Source organism: Vulpes lagopus, chromosome 18 (assembly GCF_018345385.1).
Source record: "Vulpes lagopus strain Blue_001 chromosome 18, ASM1834538v1, whole genome shotgun sequence".
Taxonomy (NCBI): Eukaryota; Metazoa; Chordata; class Mammalia; order Carnivora; family Canidae; genus Vulpes; species Vulpes lagopus.
This window is the reverse complement of record NC_054841.1, coordinates 13,377,342-13,394,187: the sequence shown is the minus strand read 5'-3', so window position 1 is coordinate 13,394,187 and position 16,846 is coordinate 13,377,342. Positions and strand designations below refer to the sequence as shown.

The 16,846-nt window shown below is 43.9% G+C and overlaps 1 protein-coding gene across 29 annotated transcripts in view; it reads right to left on the bottom strand.

Moving 5' to 3' along the window:
• ZMYND8 (zinc finger MYND-type containing 8) overlaps positions 1-16,846 on the bottom strand; it is a 127,170-nt gene that overhangs the window by 76,261 nt on the left and 34,063 nt on the right. For 13 of the 29 annotated variants that reach the window (XM_041732198.1, XM_041732201.1, XM_041732206.1 and 10 more), the window contains 4 exons: positions 16,365-16,433; positions 12,434-12,582; positions 3,740-3,958; positions 519-632 (listed from right to left, as the gene is read on the bottom strand). In XM_041732198.1, coding sequence (XP_041588132.1) covers positions 519-632; positions 3,740-3,958; positions 12,434-12,582; positions 16,365-16,433 — 551 coding nt within the window. The remainder of the gene's footprint in view (positions 1-518; positions 633-3,739; positions 3,959-12,433; positions 12,583-16,364; positions 16,434-16,846) is intronic. The other 16 variants (XM_041732203.1, XM_041732210.1, XM_041732221.1 and 13 more) reach the window with 4 other exon arrangements.

The following is a 16,846-nucleotide window of genomic DNA, read 5'->3' as shown; positions in this document are numbered from 1 at the left end:
TTAAGGGACAAAGGCTGTACAACAAATTCCATTTCAAAATTGAAGGAATGAACCAACATCTCATCCTTTATGGGAGTCTCACGGGTTGAGTTTCACATGGAGGTTCCATAATCAGACCTTAGTTATATGTAAAGTGGACTGTACACCACTCTCTCACTGAAATGGAATTTTATTAACTCCCATGGGAAGCAGCACAAAAACTCCTTACCCGGAGGGTCTGGGCATGAGGTTTCATACAACCAACCACAATTTTGAATCCCCACCAACTTTCTACTACTTCATGTCACTTCCCAATTAAACTCCTTGGGGACATGGAGTGTTCACTATAGAGAATTAACTGAATGTCATTGTACCTTATGCTTAATTTACAGGTTGTTGAGCCAGGCACATAAGAAGGCCCCAAGAGTATGCCCAGGTGTCTGCAAAGCAAAGCCTACTCAAAACAAGAATGTTAACAGCAAAGAACAAAAGTCACTGCTTTCCATTTATGCTTCTACCAAGAGGAACATTCTTCTTACCCCTGGCTGTTTCATTTTCTGAATGGCAAACTTGAGGAGGTACGATAGCTGTTCAATGGTGAGCATTGTCATGGCTTTACTTTGAGTCTCGATGCATTCTGCTACTGTAATCTTCTACAAGTCAAAAATCACACAAACGTCCAGTTAGCAAAAAGTTAATATTCCCCCCGTACATAGTTCCCTTTCCTCCTAATTTCCAATAAGCTCAAAATAAAAAATCCTTTCCATCCAAAGGAGACTAGTTGTTCCACTTGAGAAGGACTCCAATCTAGTTGACCATACACTGAATCAGTGGATAAAAATGAAGAGGCACACCAATCCACTGATGACCTTATTTGGAAGGGTTTTTCCAAAAACTCATGAAGATGACAGATGCCTCTGAGAAACAGGCAGATAGGCAAGGACCTGAAAAACTGTCATGATGACAACTGGGTTTCAAGAATGGGATGTGAAAGGAAAGACCACTAATGGTTTTAGGGTGATCTCTGCACACAATGAATCAGTCACTTAACTTGCTTCTCTTAGCATTCTGGGCTACCTTTCAGGAAACTGCCGAGCCATTAATGTCTCAATGACATCATTGATGGAAAAGGACAGTCTTCCCCGAAGAAGGAATTCAAGGGATGGTAGAGAGCTAAATATAAATATGACTTCATTCTCTGTCACCACGGATGTGAACCCACTCAGGACATTCTGGCAAACTACACAAGACGCATAGTCTAGCTATCGGTCTCCATGGGAAATAAATGTCATTTTGAAAAGGAAATTCCCATCAAAGAAGAGGCCCAGAGAAATGTCTGAAACCAGACTCTGCTATGTCAATCTGGTACCATATCCCAGAGCTTCAGGCTCCTTATGTAGCAGCAACACCAAAATAGCAAAGTCTGATGATGTCAGGAAACACTCTTTAACCATCTGTGTAGGGAGAGCTGAGAAAAGTTTTCTCCAATTAATCTTGATTTAGTTTCCATCCTTCATATCTCTGAATCCTCCAAAAGGAACTTTTAGATGTGTCTGGTTGATTGTCGAGGAAAGGGCAACACATGAATTGCTCAGAAGCTGAAAACAGTATGTGACGCACATAGCTAACTCCTTAGCTATCCAAGCTGGAGACAGTCTTCCCAACTGACTGCATCGCCAATGCACCCCAGGAAGAAATTTGGGGCTCTACATCTTAGACACAGAACACCTGTCTGTTTGAATTATTGTTCATTTCCAGGAAACTATCCATGGTGAACACATTCACCTCTCCTCCATACCTGATCCCTTCCCTCCTGGCCGATAGTGCCTGGTTCTCATGATACAGACTGAAAGTGCCAGACAAGCATTTTCAACATTTTTTTTTTTTTAAGCTTGAAGACTGGCCCAATCCTGACCAATGAGGCCAGGGGCAAGTCAGCTGGAGGCTGTAGTAGGGCAAAGTCCTTCTGTTTGACCAAAAAAGGGTTGTACAGAGAAACACTCTTAGAGGGATTTTTGTCTAGATGCAAGTGATAAAAACCCCAGCCGTCTTGCGGGGTTGGGGGGGGGGGGGCATTGCCTCAACAGGGAAACAGAAAGAGTCTGGCTGTGAACAAACTCTGGCCTGGCACTGTCTCTGGGTTCTTTCTACATATGAGAATCAACTCCTATTGTTCTACCCTGCGTCCATCAAATCCATCAAGATCTATTACTTGTAACAAAAGCCACTATCTTTTCTACAAAATCATTAAACAACTGGGAAGGGTGGGTCAAGACAAAAAGAAACAGACAAAGACTTCGGTGCCCACACTAAATGTAACTGAACCAGGTAAAGCTCTGCAACAAGAGGGCATCGCTGAGCAAAGCGCCTTACCTCTCTGTCTCAAGTATCCCAAGGAGAACCAGGAGCCATCTTTCACAACTTTAGGGGCAGAACACCATTAAAATACCATCATCATATCGATGTGATGTCTAATCTCTTTTCATATATTTCTTATTTTTCTCCTTTCCCAACACAAAAGCAGTACCACAGCCACCACGTTATAGCTTGCTTTTTTTCCTCACTAAAAGACATTGGGGAGAACGTTTCATTGCGTACACAAACAGCTTCCTTGTTTGAGATCAAGTTCTAATACACCTTCGAACCCAAGTGACATTCCATGTTAAATGATTTTGTAGATGACAGCATTTGCAGCATCTTGAAAAAGCCTTTGAATTGGAAGTTGCCAAGAATAGAAGACACCGCAGAATTGTGGAAACAGTAATAATTGTTTTAATAAAAGGAAAATGTTTAGGCTTTCCTACAAATGATACAGATGTTCTTCACTAAAGCCAGTGTGCTTCTGCTCAGGTTCTGTACCTGCAGCCCTCTCACCTACAGGGGGCATGACTCACTTTTTTTTTTTTTTTTTTTTGTAATTTATTTCTTCATGATAGACACAGAGAGAGGCAGAGACATAGGCAGAGAGAGAAGCAGGCTCCACGCAGGGAGCCTGATGTGGGACTCGATCCGAGGACTCCAGGATCACGCCCTGGGTGTGAAGGCAAACACTCAACCGCTGTGCCACCCCTCACTCCTCCTCTTCTTCTTCTTGAGGTTCTCAAATCTTAGTGAGGCCTTCCTGGGCCTCTTCTTATGAAAGGGAAACAAACACCTTCCACCCAACTCCTCCTCTTCATTTTATTTGATTTTTGTCCTCTTCTCCTGGAAAGCATGAAATGCGTGCCTCTTTTTGTTCACTGTTGGATCCCCAGCACCTAACAGGCACTCGAGAAACTGTTGTGTCATGAATGAAAGCATCAGATGATAACCACATGGAGCACACAACCCAAATTGGTCTTCTCCGCTCGGGCTACCACCGATGAGTCAATGATGCAGCAGGAGACAATATCCAAGAAGAGGAAAAACAGCATGCGATCTTTTCAACATATGTGAACTGTTAACAGTTTATAAAGTTAACTTCTGAAATGTTCATTACAGGAGAATGAGAGAAGGTTGCAGATCCCAGAGTGATCCAAAGACCCATGGAGAATCAAAACTGACACTCAGTGCAGTCTGAGTCTTTGAGATAGTTGCGGTGCTCAGGCGCCTGCCAAAGCTGGTCCCAAAAGGGGGTGACCAGGAGAGAGCAAGTGGAAGGCAAGACATTTCTTTTTTTTTTTTTCCTGTATCTGGATTATTTGAAAATTTTAAAATAAAAGGAAGAAAGAGAAAGGAAAGGAAATGAAGCAGATAATGCATTCATTCATCAGGAACTAACCTCACATTCAGGACAAAACCAGTCCCCCTCTGGTTCCGATGTCAGTCTCAGACACTTAGCGTGATAAACCCGGGGACAGAGCTCACAGCAAAGGACTTGGCCTTCCCGGTGACAAACCCAGCAGTAGAAATCATTCCGTCCATCCTGCGGTACAACATCAACAGGGTCTGTGGTGAGTGGCTGCTTCATATAGTAAAACGGACCATGTCTTAGTTCTGACTGAAATGTAGGCAAGAAAGACAGGTTTGGTTTCAAAACAAATGTGCATTCTCAAAAGGAATTTGAACAAATACATCAATAACAACAAAAGAAAAATCACAGTATTTCACACATTCATTAAAAATCTATCTTGGGTTACTCTACTAAATACAAAGTCTACAGGTCATTAGATACTAAGATTTTTCTATCTTTATCTCTCTCTCTCTCTCTCTTCTATTTTCAGAAGCCATAGATTGAAAAGCTGGTGTCTAAGAATAGGCTGCCCTCGCAGAATAGTTACAATGGCCACAACCCAGGCATACCCAGATTCAAATTTTAGCTCTACCAGCTGCATGACCCTGGACAAAACTCAACCTCTCAGCTTCAATTTTCTCATCTGCAAAATGGGGATAATAATACCTAACATCATGGCATTTGGGTTGGAATTAAGCAGGATGATATACCGTATGCATTTAACATGGTGCTGCCATTACTAATATAATTAAGAGACCAACATATGGAAGTCTAAACAAAACCAACAAGTGTGGCAATTTACCCTAGGATTCTTTCAACAGCAGGCTTTGGGAGAATAAATCAACTGGATTTGAGTCACTAAAAAAAAAAAACTACTCTTTTTCAAGTCTACTAAAGTATTTGAGCCAACCAATGGCTTCCTAAAGCCATGATTCTCTAACATGGTAGGTTTTTGCAGAAGCACCAGATATCCTATTCAGAACGACCAACAGCAGAAAGGTGATACAAATGGCCAATTCACACCAATGACCAATTCGTGGGACTCAAAACCCCTTCTGACTCCAGAATATCAAGAGAAATGTTGCCCTAATGACACATTATAGAATCTAGCAAAGCCACATTCTGAACACAGAAGATTACTCAGAAGAAATTCATTAGGAAAATGTCTACTGGAAATCGGTAACAAACACAGTATTTAAGAAGTACTATAAGGAATTCTGGGGGAAAGGTGCCTGGTAGCTCGGTCAGTTAAGCTCAGTCTTGGCTCAGGTCATGATTTTAGGGTGGTGGGACGGAGCCTCATGTCGAGCTCCGTGCTCAGAGGGGAGTCTGCTCAGTATTCTCTCTCCCCTTCTTCCCCTGCCCCTCCCAGCCTCCCTCAAATAAATAAATACATCTTTTTTAAAAGAAAGAGAAAAGAAGAAAGAAAAAGAAAAAGGAAGAGAAAGGGGAACAGGAAGGGGAAGGGATAGGAATAGGGATAGGGATAGGGATAGGGATAGGGATAGGGAAAGGGAAAGGGAAAGGGAAAGGGAAAGGGAAAGGAAAAGGAAAAGGAAAAGGAAAAGGAAAAGGAAAAGGAAAAGGAAAAGGAAAAGGAAAAGGAAAAGGAAAAGAAAAAGGAAAAAAGAAAAAGGAAAAGGAAAAGGAAAAGGAAAAGGAAAAGGAAAAGAAAAAGAAAAAGAAAAAGAAAAAGAAAAAGAAAAAGAAAAAGAAAAAGAAAAAGAAAAAGAAAAAAGGAATGAAATGAAATTCTGGAGGCAATTGGGTGGTTCAGTTGGTTAAACATTCGATTCTTGATCTCAGCTCAGGTCTTAATCTCAGAGTTGTGCATTCAAGCCCCAAGCTGGACTCCATGCTGGGCATGGAGCCTACTTAAAAATAATAAAGAAAGAAATATTGGTGATAATCATCAAAATGACCCAGTAAGTAGCTGTGCGACCTTAAGAAAGCTACTCAACCCACAATGGGCCTCAATTCCATGGACAATAGCTCAGCCACAACCACAGTACCTATCTTTGACAATAAGCTTTTATTTCCTGTCCTTCAGCAAAACATTACAGTTTCCTCAACAAAGATCTCGTATGTTGGTTAAAGCTGCATAATTTTTGTTGGTACTATGAATGAAATCATTTTCTATCCTACTTTCTAAGCAGCTATTTGTTGGTACACAGAAATGTTGTTAGATTTTTGTTAATCCTGACCTAATATATAAACAGTTATAATAGTTTAGATTAAAAATATCTTCCCTAGGCAAGAACAGTTTTGTCTGTTCATCTCTAGTATTTTTACACTTTTCTTTTCTCCTTGTTTTAATGGGGCTCTTATTTTATCCTGGGACCTTCAGAATAATGGAAAAGAGCGGTCAAAATTACAAGCAGTCATGTCTTGTTCCTGGTTTTTATTATGAGGTTTTAATGTTCTCGACATGCCTATTTCTACACTCCTTTTTATCAAACCTCCCAGATGCTTCCTTAGCAGATCTTTGCTAATCCATCCTTCTATGCCTCCCTACTCTCATTTCTACTGAGAAAACAGCTAAGACTTTTAAGGGTGATTGCTAATTCTTGAGCCCAGTTATTTCCTTGGTTCAGCTGGATACAGCACTCTATACTTGTTTTCCAGGGAGTAACATCGTTACCATATTCTCTCCATGTTACAAGTTCAACATACTCTCCTACACACCATCTTCATTTTCTCCTCATAATCCCCCAGAGAGGTACTCAAGATAGACACTACTAGTCTTACTTGACAGATGAGAAAACTAGGTTAAAGCGACTCAAGCAGGAACTATTTCTAACCTGAGTGAGGTCTTCCAGAATGCTTTTGTGGCTTCTGCAACACAGCAGTAAGCCATAGTTCAGAGCCTGACTTCCTTTCAGCAAGTTAATAATAGGACAGGAAGAGCCAATCTAAACGAAACTGGAAGAATCGAAGAGGCCAGCTAATCTCCCTAACAACCCAGGTCTTTCCTGTCCAGTAGAAGCCATTTCTGAAGTTAAGCTTCCCCCCATGTCCTTGCCCCTATCCCACATCTGGCTGGGAACAGGGTGTTCCTGGGGGAGGGAGAGGTGCGTGCCAGGCTGCTCCCAACTCTCTTCAGGATATTCCCTCTTTCCTGAAGTAGTGGTTGTTGCTGCTGAGAACCAGCTGCCTGGTAACCTCCGTAGCCATCAGATACTTGCCTTATCTGCTGCTTGTAAGTGTTTCCTGCTCCATAAACATAGTCTGATAACAAATATAGAACATTTAAAAAAGGAAAAGCAAAATCATTCCAGGCAAAAGCAGTTAAGATTTTCTCCCCGCTATGTAGAAGGTGTGTTACAGCCTGCTGGTAAGGCAAACAGGTTGCAACCTGTGTTATTATAGGCTGTGTGAGCAAGTGTTATTTCCCTGCTTCTCCCACAGACTGACTGAACAAGAAAACAGGCAGGGCTCATTCATTCACTTCTCTAATACCTCTCAGCCTTATACCAGCAGCCAAAAGACTTATTCTGTAAAGACAGTAAATAGCGGAGGGCTTTGAAGGTCCTGTGGTCCCTATTACAAGGACTCCAGTTAGCCACAGTAGCAAAAAAGCAACCAGAGACAATATGTAAATGAATAAATGTGCCAATAAAACTTTACTTACAAAAACAGGCTCTGGGCAGCACCTGGCTCCCAGGCTTTGTAGTCAGCAAACACCTCGCCTGCGTAAAGCAGAAAACGGGTGCTCCGGCTGTGTGTGAGCACAAGCTACATGTGTGAGAAACGGGGAAACCACAGATTCAAACTCCTACATGGACCACAGAGGTAACATACATGAGCAAAAATATTCCATGTTCCAGCTCTTATTCTTCAGCATTTAAAGCACAAAGCACAAATACGGGCAGCCCGGGTGGCTCAGAGATTTAAGGCCGCCTTCCGCCCAGGGCCTGATCCTGGAGACCCAGGATTGAGTCCCACATCAGGCTCCCTGCATGGAGCCTGCTTCTCCCTCTGTCTGTGTCTCTGCCTCTCTCTCTCTCTCTCTCTGTGTCTCTCTCATGAATAAATAAATAAAATCTTTTTTAAAAAAATAAATAAATAAAGCACAAATACTGCAAAATATGCCTCCACTCTAAGAAAAACTGCCCAGCCCTGGAGCGTGAGGAATGTCACTGGCATCCAGCCTGGACGCTGGCGAGACAACAAGGAGAGGCAGAACTTGGGGCCCATCTCAAGGGGCAGCCCCGGTTCAGCTCCAGCAATCAACACAGCTCGGCAGGTACACACACCCAGTGCTGCCAGAGCTCAGGGAGAGGCCAGCAAGCCTGCGACCCCCCGAATCATCTCAAAGGTTAAAACACTGCCTCAAAAAAAAAAAAAAACAAAAAAAAAACAAAACCTGCCTCAGCCCAACAAGGGGCTTCTGTGGATATTTTTTAATTTTTAAGACAATGCACGGGCCCAACAAAATAAAAGCTATTTATGGTGTGTGTGTGTGTGTATATATATATATATATATATATATATATATATATCCTATACTCAGAGACAGCAAGGAGGAGCTGCAGCATTTCTCTGCCATATTTGATCAAAGGTATAACATTGGCCATCCAATCTGTTAGCAGATTATTTCTCAATCTGTTAAGGAGGGGGAGGGGGAATCCTCCCAAAAGGAGTCTTCATAATCAAATGTCCTGAGAACTAAAAATTAGATTGGTGTTTTTCAGTAAAGGCCCTAATTATGTCATGTGAGGGAAGATACTTCTTGGGCCATCTACTGCAGGATATTTGGAAACCTAGCCTTCCACAAAATGCCAGGAGCATCCTTCCAGGTCGTAGGATGTCTCCCCCCCAAGCCAATCCCAAGAAAAAGCACCTCCACATTTTCAAACCTTTCCTACAGCATGAAACCATTCAGCCAAAAGGCTATAAAAATTAACTGTAAGCCTTAACTACATTTTTCCCCAAAAAATTAAGCGTTTTTTTTTTTTTTTTTTAAGATTTATTTATTCATGATAGACATGGGGGGGCGGGCAGAGACACAGGCAGAGGGAGAAGCAGGCTCCATGCAGGGAGCCCGACACAGGACTCGATCCCACAGGACTCGATCCCGGGACTCCAGGATTTCGCCGTGGGCCAAAGGCAGGTGCCAAACAATAAAGCGTGTTTTCAAGTTACTCTTACAACTACCCTAAAAGTACTCAATTCCTAATATATGAAAAATGGGTGAAATGGGGGCCAATCTTAAAAAGGTCAACCCCATCTCTCCACTAGGTAATAAAAGGTCTCTACCAAAAATGGAAAAACATGGGGCGTTTTTTGTTTCTTTTTATAAGGCCAGACTAGCTTTCTTTTTTGAACACAAAGAAGAAAATAAAGAAAAAGGAGAAGAAGGGAGAAGAATCTTGACATATGCCAAAAATCAAAGGCACTTTGGTGCCTGAAAGAGCCGGAGGCAGAAGGAATGCACAAAGCAGGCAGGGTGTGACACTGGGGAGGGGTGGAATTGTGGAAAACTAGAGGACCCAGACCCTGTGTCTAAAGGGGCAGGCTCTACTCCACTCCAGCTATTGCCAGCTTTTTCTGAGTTTTTATAAGAATTCAAAAATACAAGTTGCTATTTGAAATCCCATGATCTTCAAATAGTGGTGACTAAGAAAGTATATTATTGGTAAAACCCAGCCCTTGCAGACCTACAATTTGCTTTTAATTCCATAATTTTGTAATGCTATAAAATTCTAAAAGAAAGAAAGAGAAAGGGGAAAGTGTCCAGAGGAATTTTTTTTTTTAAGGGATTTAAGTTCCCCTTAAGGAAAAACAGATTGTACGGGAGGGAGGCTGCCACTACTATGCAAATATTATATGCTAAAATGAATTATGGGGTCAAAGGTCAGGAATGTCATTTCTGTGCAGTTAAGCCTGTTTCTCCTTTGCCAGCTCCTGACTGTTCAGCCCCAGGGAGTTTTAGGTCTGAAAAACAAACCTACAATCAACCTTATGATGTTTCCAGTCCAAAACCCTATTTTACAAGGTAACTGAATCTCAAAGACAGGAAAAAAACTGACAAGATCCCAACATGAATTTCCCAGATGCAGTGGAGCTAGAAAGAGCCCAATCTCTAGGTCAGGACTGCATTTCCTCTGGGCAACAGTCTTCTATCAATACTGAAGATGACAGATTATTCAGGGGTGTAACCATGCCCTGTGTCCAGCTACTCAGAGTCTCCTCTTTTCCACACCCAGAGTACAATATGTATTCATGAGCCCCCACCCTGTGGTGACAGCAGCCACCAAACACTGGCTACTTTCTGAGGCGGCTAATCCAAAGGCGGACACCGACTGACAAACGTATCATTGTAGTCATGGGCCCTGAGTGTCACAGAAACAGTACTAACACATGGATGAGGAAAAGGAGAAGAAAATGCATGGACTACACAAGCTGATTAGCTTCCAAAAAGAGAGGTACAAGTCAATTCCTTAAAAGATACGTAGAAACTCAAAACTGTGATGCATTTGTGCATACACAAGGGAAAGGACAAAGGACAAGGCTTTCTGCACAGAAGGGACACAACCTGCCTCATGTCTTCCAGTTACCTGGTAAGAAAAGGTTTGTCCAGGAAGTTAAATTACTAGCTAAATTAAGGTTTGGGGATTATCCGTGGCCTTCATTGGTATTTTGGGTTTTTTTGAGAGAGAATCTTTAGCAGGCTCCATACCCAGTGCAGAGCCCAAGGCAGGGCTCGATCCCACAATCCCGAGATCACAATCAAAGCCGAAATCCAGAATCGGACACTTAACCAACTGAGTCACCCAGGCACCCCTTCACATCCCCCAGTCTTCATGCCCAGTAGCTATGGCATGCCTCCTGGGTGACAGGGATAGGCCCCCAGCGCTTAAAGCCAGACATGCAGACCTAAGCTCAAATGCAGGTTCTGCTTCGCCCTGAGGCCTTAAGGAGACAACTTAACTTCTCTGAACCTCTCGGTTTTCATCTGTAAAGTGGACACAGTTACAGTCCTTTCCCACAGGGTTATTATAAACATTAACACAGAAAAATGCCTTACAACAGGAAGTGACATGCTGTCAACCAACCGCTCTTAGTATTAGTATTCACCAGCACTATCTTATATGTTGCTCAACCCTCCTAGAAATTTACTTAGGACCTGTTTCTTCTCTTTTAACAAGAGTCCCAACTCATTAGATTCCCAACTCATCAGATGTGGACTATCCAACACAGTAGCCATAAGCCAGAGGCAGCCACTTAAATTAAAATTAAAAATCCAGTTCCTCCAAGAAACAGACTCTTAAATATACAGAACAAACAAACTGATGGCTACCACAGAGGAGGTGGGCAGGGGGGACGGGGGTGGAGATCAAGGAGACCACTTCCTGTGATGGGAACGGGGTATTGTATGGAAGTGTTCAATCAGTATATTGTACACCTGAAACTAATATTACCCTGTATGTTAACTAATTGAAATTTAAATAAAAACTAGAAATTTTGGCTCAAAAAACCACAACTCAAACCCTTTGCCATTTGCAGGTGCTCAATGGCCACATGTGGCTTGTAGCTATCATCTCAAACAGCACAGATCTAGAACACTTCTATAGCTGTCATTTCATTATTTCACACATAGTTTTTGTGATTATTCCACTTAGTGTGGAGCCTGGCCTAATTTTTTATTATTATGACTGACATCATGTAGCTCGGTTTACCACCCCAACCCTGTGAAATTAGTAGTGGAACTATTATTCCCGTTTCAGTAGATGAGCAAACTAGGCAAAAAGAGGTTAACTTGCCCACAGCCACACAGCCAAGGCAGTGCTGGCATCTCACTATATAATTTTGAGAATGGAAATAGATTAGTGTGCAGAAATGCACCCCTCTCCCAGTTCTGAGCATTTAACCGTTGCTAGGTTTCTTCCCATGAAAGCGACAACCTTGTGTTATTCCACCTCCAATCCCCAGGGCCCACTTTGGCACTCCATAACACAAAAGATGGATGAATGCATCCCAAGGAATCTCTACTGAAATGCTAGCAGAACCACTGGGGCATCCTGTTTCCTCCAATGCCAGGAGATCTGACCTCACAGTCCACTAAAGCATCTCTCCTCTTTTCAAATCAGAAGAGAATCTATCTAGCCTGCATCAGAGAATTTTAAAGCTGGGTTTCTTAAGAGCTCAGACGGCTAATGGATTTTCCTTATCTAGTTGACAGGTCCTGGCTGCAGAAGGAGGATGGGAGTCAAGAAGACACCCATAGCCCCAGGGTCTATGCACAATGAGACAAAAGGGTGACCAATTATGGAAGAGGACAGTGGGCAATAGGTAGAGTTGGCAGCTGTGTTACCACGTTATTTTACAGATGAGAAAGCTGAGACCAGGAGGGAGCCTGCCTCCATCACGCAACCACCTCCAGGCAGAGCTCAGAACCATCCTACTGGCATGGCCTAGCAGGAAAAACTCAGGCCACTTGGGGAAACCGCCCTAGAGTGGGAAAAAAAGAAAACCAAGGAAAATCCCCAAATCCTACAGCACGGTATCCTCAGCTCTCCTGGATCATTGCTCTGTCCCCCAAAACAGATCTAAAAAGCCACTGGAAATTTCTAGACTCATTTTGAGCTGCCCTTCTTGTCCTATACAAATGACAGCTGGAACAAGGCAGCTTGCTAAATGCCAAGAACACCGGCTGTCAGAAACACCCAGAAAGCTGCAGCGCTGCTCACTAGAGCCTTCATCCTGCTGGTGTGGGCACCATCCCCAGTGGCCCTTTACCTGCTCCTTATTATTATTGTTCAGTAAGCCGGGTTTCTTTTTCTTTTTAATGGGGCTTGTGGATGTGTCCTGTGGCGAGTGGCCATTGGAAGAATGCGGAGGGCTGGGAAACTTTCTTTTCTGGGCTGTTCTCTCTGTGGAGCCAGGATCTGAAAGAGACACACAGGACCACATATTTTAAAGCAGTCAGGGAGGCCTAGGCCCCCCGGGGAGGGGGTGTGTGTGTGTGACACAACGCATTCTGTCCCCGGGCCGATGCCACTGTAGTGTTGATCCTTCCGGAAATCCACTCACCCCATCTCTTCGGTTAACTGTCTCAAAGGTCAGACACTCTCTCTTCAGCCTAACACCACTTTTGTTATAGTTTTAATTCACTGCCAGAAAATAAAAATTGAGATGCTTCACATAATCTGGACTTCTGGCTTCTCTTAAAAAACAAACAGAAAACAAAATACACCACAAATCTGAGCCTGTGTGGCCTTATGGCATCAGACAGATCTGAATACCAACCACTGGGCCATTTATTAGTTGGAAATGTGCTCTCCATTTGCCAATATTCCCACCCTTTTCTCCTGTGTCCCAGTTGACCTGGTTATGACTCAGCCACCATGAGTTGTGTCACACAGATACCAGTACCGTCCTTATCCCAAAGAACTATTTCTTCTCCATACCCATGCTTGATGGCAACAGCAGGAAACCATGAGAGACAGGCCAAAAAGGCCACACACTTCAAGCAATCGAAGGAAGGCACACATACTTCTTTGTGGAAGATGACAACATTCACTGTGTTGTGCTTGTGACTTTTTTTCCAAAGGGACAGACACAAATGACATTCTCACTGATTCTCACCTGAGACATGCCAGCCCCCTGCCTCCCCAACTGATTCATTCCTTCCCATGCTGACTCTTCTAGCATCTCATTTAAACACAGACACTTCCACCACCACCCAGCCTTCACCTGCAAGGCCTTGGATCCGTTCCATGCCCGGTGGCTATCTCATTAGCGTAGGGACGAAATAATGACACAGCGTGGTGTGCCTTACATTCTGAGAAAGAGAAGTTACAGTCCCGAGGAAAGACAGCTATGTAAAAGCAAAGGTGATGGGGTGAGATGTGAAATCCAGAAGGACGACTATCCCCAATGCTAACCTGACGATGCTCCTCCCCACTGTTTTTAACTTGTTGGCAAGCCCCAGCATGCAGGACACGCCGTGCGTCACCAACCTCCATGTGTGGACAGGGGCCACTGGGGCAGGTGAACATGGTTTGGTACAGACACACGCAAGGCCTCCTAGGGGTTTCCCTCCAACTGAAAGTCAGAGCATCTTCCAGGACATTCATTAAAGGAGACAGTGAAGGACTTCTGCAAAGGCTGATCCAGTCTCACCAGGCAATTTCAGAAAAATCCTGAGCAAGTGCTGCAGGTGCTGCACTGACCCATAGCCCCGAAAGGATATTAAATGGTAACTGCAGGTACCTTGAGGGAGAAGAAACCCCAGAGCTTGGATCATCCCACAGACTTCAAAATGGAGGCAGAGCCCAAAGGATGACCCAAAGGCACACCACAGCTAGTTAGGCAGGAAAATCCACCAAAAAGGTGCAGCCTGGGACTGGTGTTCCCCTAGAGAGAATCTCCTCTCTCCCATACCCAACAGAGGTCCTTAACCCACTCCACCCCCATAAGTGAAGACTCTCCATCTCCACCTTGTCTTTGACTCAATAATCTGCTCCTAGAAACACATGCTACAGATAAGAGTCACAGGGAGCAAAGCACCCCCAAGATGATTCAAATGAAGTACTGGGGGGATTCCTGGGTGGCGCAGCGGTTTGGCGCCTGCCTTTGGCCCAGGACGCGATCCTGGAGACCTGGGATCGAATCCCACATCGGGCTCCCGGTGCATGGAGCCTGCTTCTCCCTCTGCCTACGTCTCTGCCTCTCTCTCTCTCTCTCTCTCTCTCTCTCTCTCTCTGTGACTATCATAAAGTAAAAAAATAAAAATAAAAAATAAAATAAATAAATAAATAAAACAAATGAAGTACTGGGTATTGTACCCACACCTGGAAAAGATTGACATGTCCACAAACTGAGGAGTGATCTAATAACATACCATAGCCATAGAGTGGAATAATCTTTTTTTTTTTTTTTTGCATAATCTCTAAGCCCAATGTGGGGCTTGAACTCACAACCCCGAGATCAAGAGCCACATGGTAGAGCATGCTCTACCAACTGAGCCAGCCAGATGCCCTTCATACAGAATATTCTATGGTCATTAAGAATAAGAAGGCACCTCTATGCAAACAGATGCATGACTATCTCCACACGTATCGGGTTTAAAAAGCAACACACATTGAGCACGATTAACAGATTAACACACACACACACCAAAAATGATGTTATATATCTAAGTTGGCACAAGCCTAGAACATTCCCAGATGAACACAAAACTACTAAAAAGCTCTCTACGGGGACTAGCGGCTGCCTCGGGGGAGGAAAACATGCAGGCAGTGGGGGAAGGATTATTTTTCACTGTGTACCCTTGTGTACTTTATCTATCAGGAGCATAGACTACTTTATGAAAATAAATTTAAAGTGAGGTATTTGGGAGGTTCAGTTGCATGTAAAAAAGCAGCACGTGCAAACCAAACCCAGTAATGAGCAAATGGCAAAGGCCTGATTCAGAATAAACAATGTCACCAGATGGACGAATTTGGGACCAATTACCACAGGCTTGGGGAGGGCAGGAAGACTCAAGTCTGGGAGTTGTTCAACGTGAAGCTGATAAACCTCAAATAACTTTGCTCAAGGATCAGAGTATGTGTGTTTAAGAAAGGTGTTTTGGTTGGAGCACCTGGGTGGCTCAGCTGCTTAACATCCAACTCTTGATTTCAACTCCGGTCTTGATCTCAGGGCTGTGTAAGTTCAAGCCCTATGTTGGACTCCACGCTGGGTGTGGAGCCTATTAAAATATAAGTAAAAAATTGGGGCACCTGGGTGGCTCAGTTGGTTAAGCATCTGCGTTGGGCTCCAGTCATGATCTCAGGGTCCTGAGATAGAGCCCAGTGAGTCAGGCTCCCTGCTCAGCAGGGATCCTACTTCTCTTTCTCTCCCTCTGCCCCTCCCCTTGTTCATCCTCTCTCTCAGAGAAACAAATAAGATCTTTAAAAAAAAATAAAACTAAAAAACCACAAAGGTGTTTTCGAGGCCCCAAGGAAATGCATCCCAGAAGAAAGGGCATCTTGGCCAGCCCAAAATTGAAAGCAACTGGGCAAAGCTTTTGGTATTTATTATGTTTTGTTTTATTTGTGGATAGATTTTTTTTTAAGATTTTATTTCTTTTAAAGACTTATTTGAGAGAAAGAGAGTGCACCCAGTGGCAGGGCAGCAGAAAGGGGAGGCAGAGAGAGAGGGAGTGAAAACCCCAACCAGACCCTGTGCTGAGCACGGAGCACAATGTGGGGCTCGATCTCACGACCAAGAGATCATGACCGGATCCAAAATCAAGAGTCAGATGCCCAACTCACTGAGCCACACAGGCACCCCTGTGGGTAGATTTTTAAAGAAGAAAGTACAGGAGCAAAGACACACCAGCAGAAAAGTTAAGGGAACATTTCAGGACAACAAGCAAGTCATGTGTTTCCAAGTTTCTTAATGGAGCCCGCTATATTTTGGAAGGGACAGCTTCCCTCATTGCAAGGAACACCTGGGCACACTCCCACTCGCTGCAAACAGAGCTCCCAAACACACTGATGACAAAAAGCACCCCCGCATACTTCCCAAACATTCACAGAGGGGTGGGACTAGCCTCCTGGAGAATCATTGTGCTGGAATACAAAAATACGGTAGATGATCAACACAGCCTCGCCAACGCTTGGCCAGCCTCCAGGAGGCAGAAAGGACACCAGCCCCTCCCTGGACAGCATAAGTTACCCACCTGTGACTGAGACGCCCTGGGACGGTGGATCCCAAAAAGCAGTCTCCACACTAGCAGCAGTGGCACCACCTGGGAATTTGTAAGAAAGGCACAGTCTCAAACCTTACCCCAGAGCTACAGAATCAGAAACTCTAGAATAGAGCCTGGCGATCTGCGGTTTAAGGAGCCCTCCAGAGAATTTGGATGCACACTGGTTTCAGATCCTCCAGGATGTGTGTTTAGGAGATGCAATCCCAGTTCCCAAGTGTAGAGAGAACCCCGTTCTACACTGAGAAACCCATCTGCTCTCCTGCCCCACAGCCACCTGTGGGCTCGGTCTGGAGCTGTGAAGACAGAATGGAGCAAGGAGGCAAGGCAAGAGAATAAAACAGCTAAATAGGAGAAGATGCCAGGCCAGCCTCTCTACTTGTCAGGCTCCATCTGCAAAATAGGAGAAGGGATAAAAGGAACAGACCAGAATTTCTCATTTCGCATCCATGAAG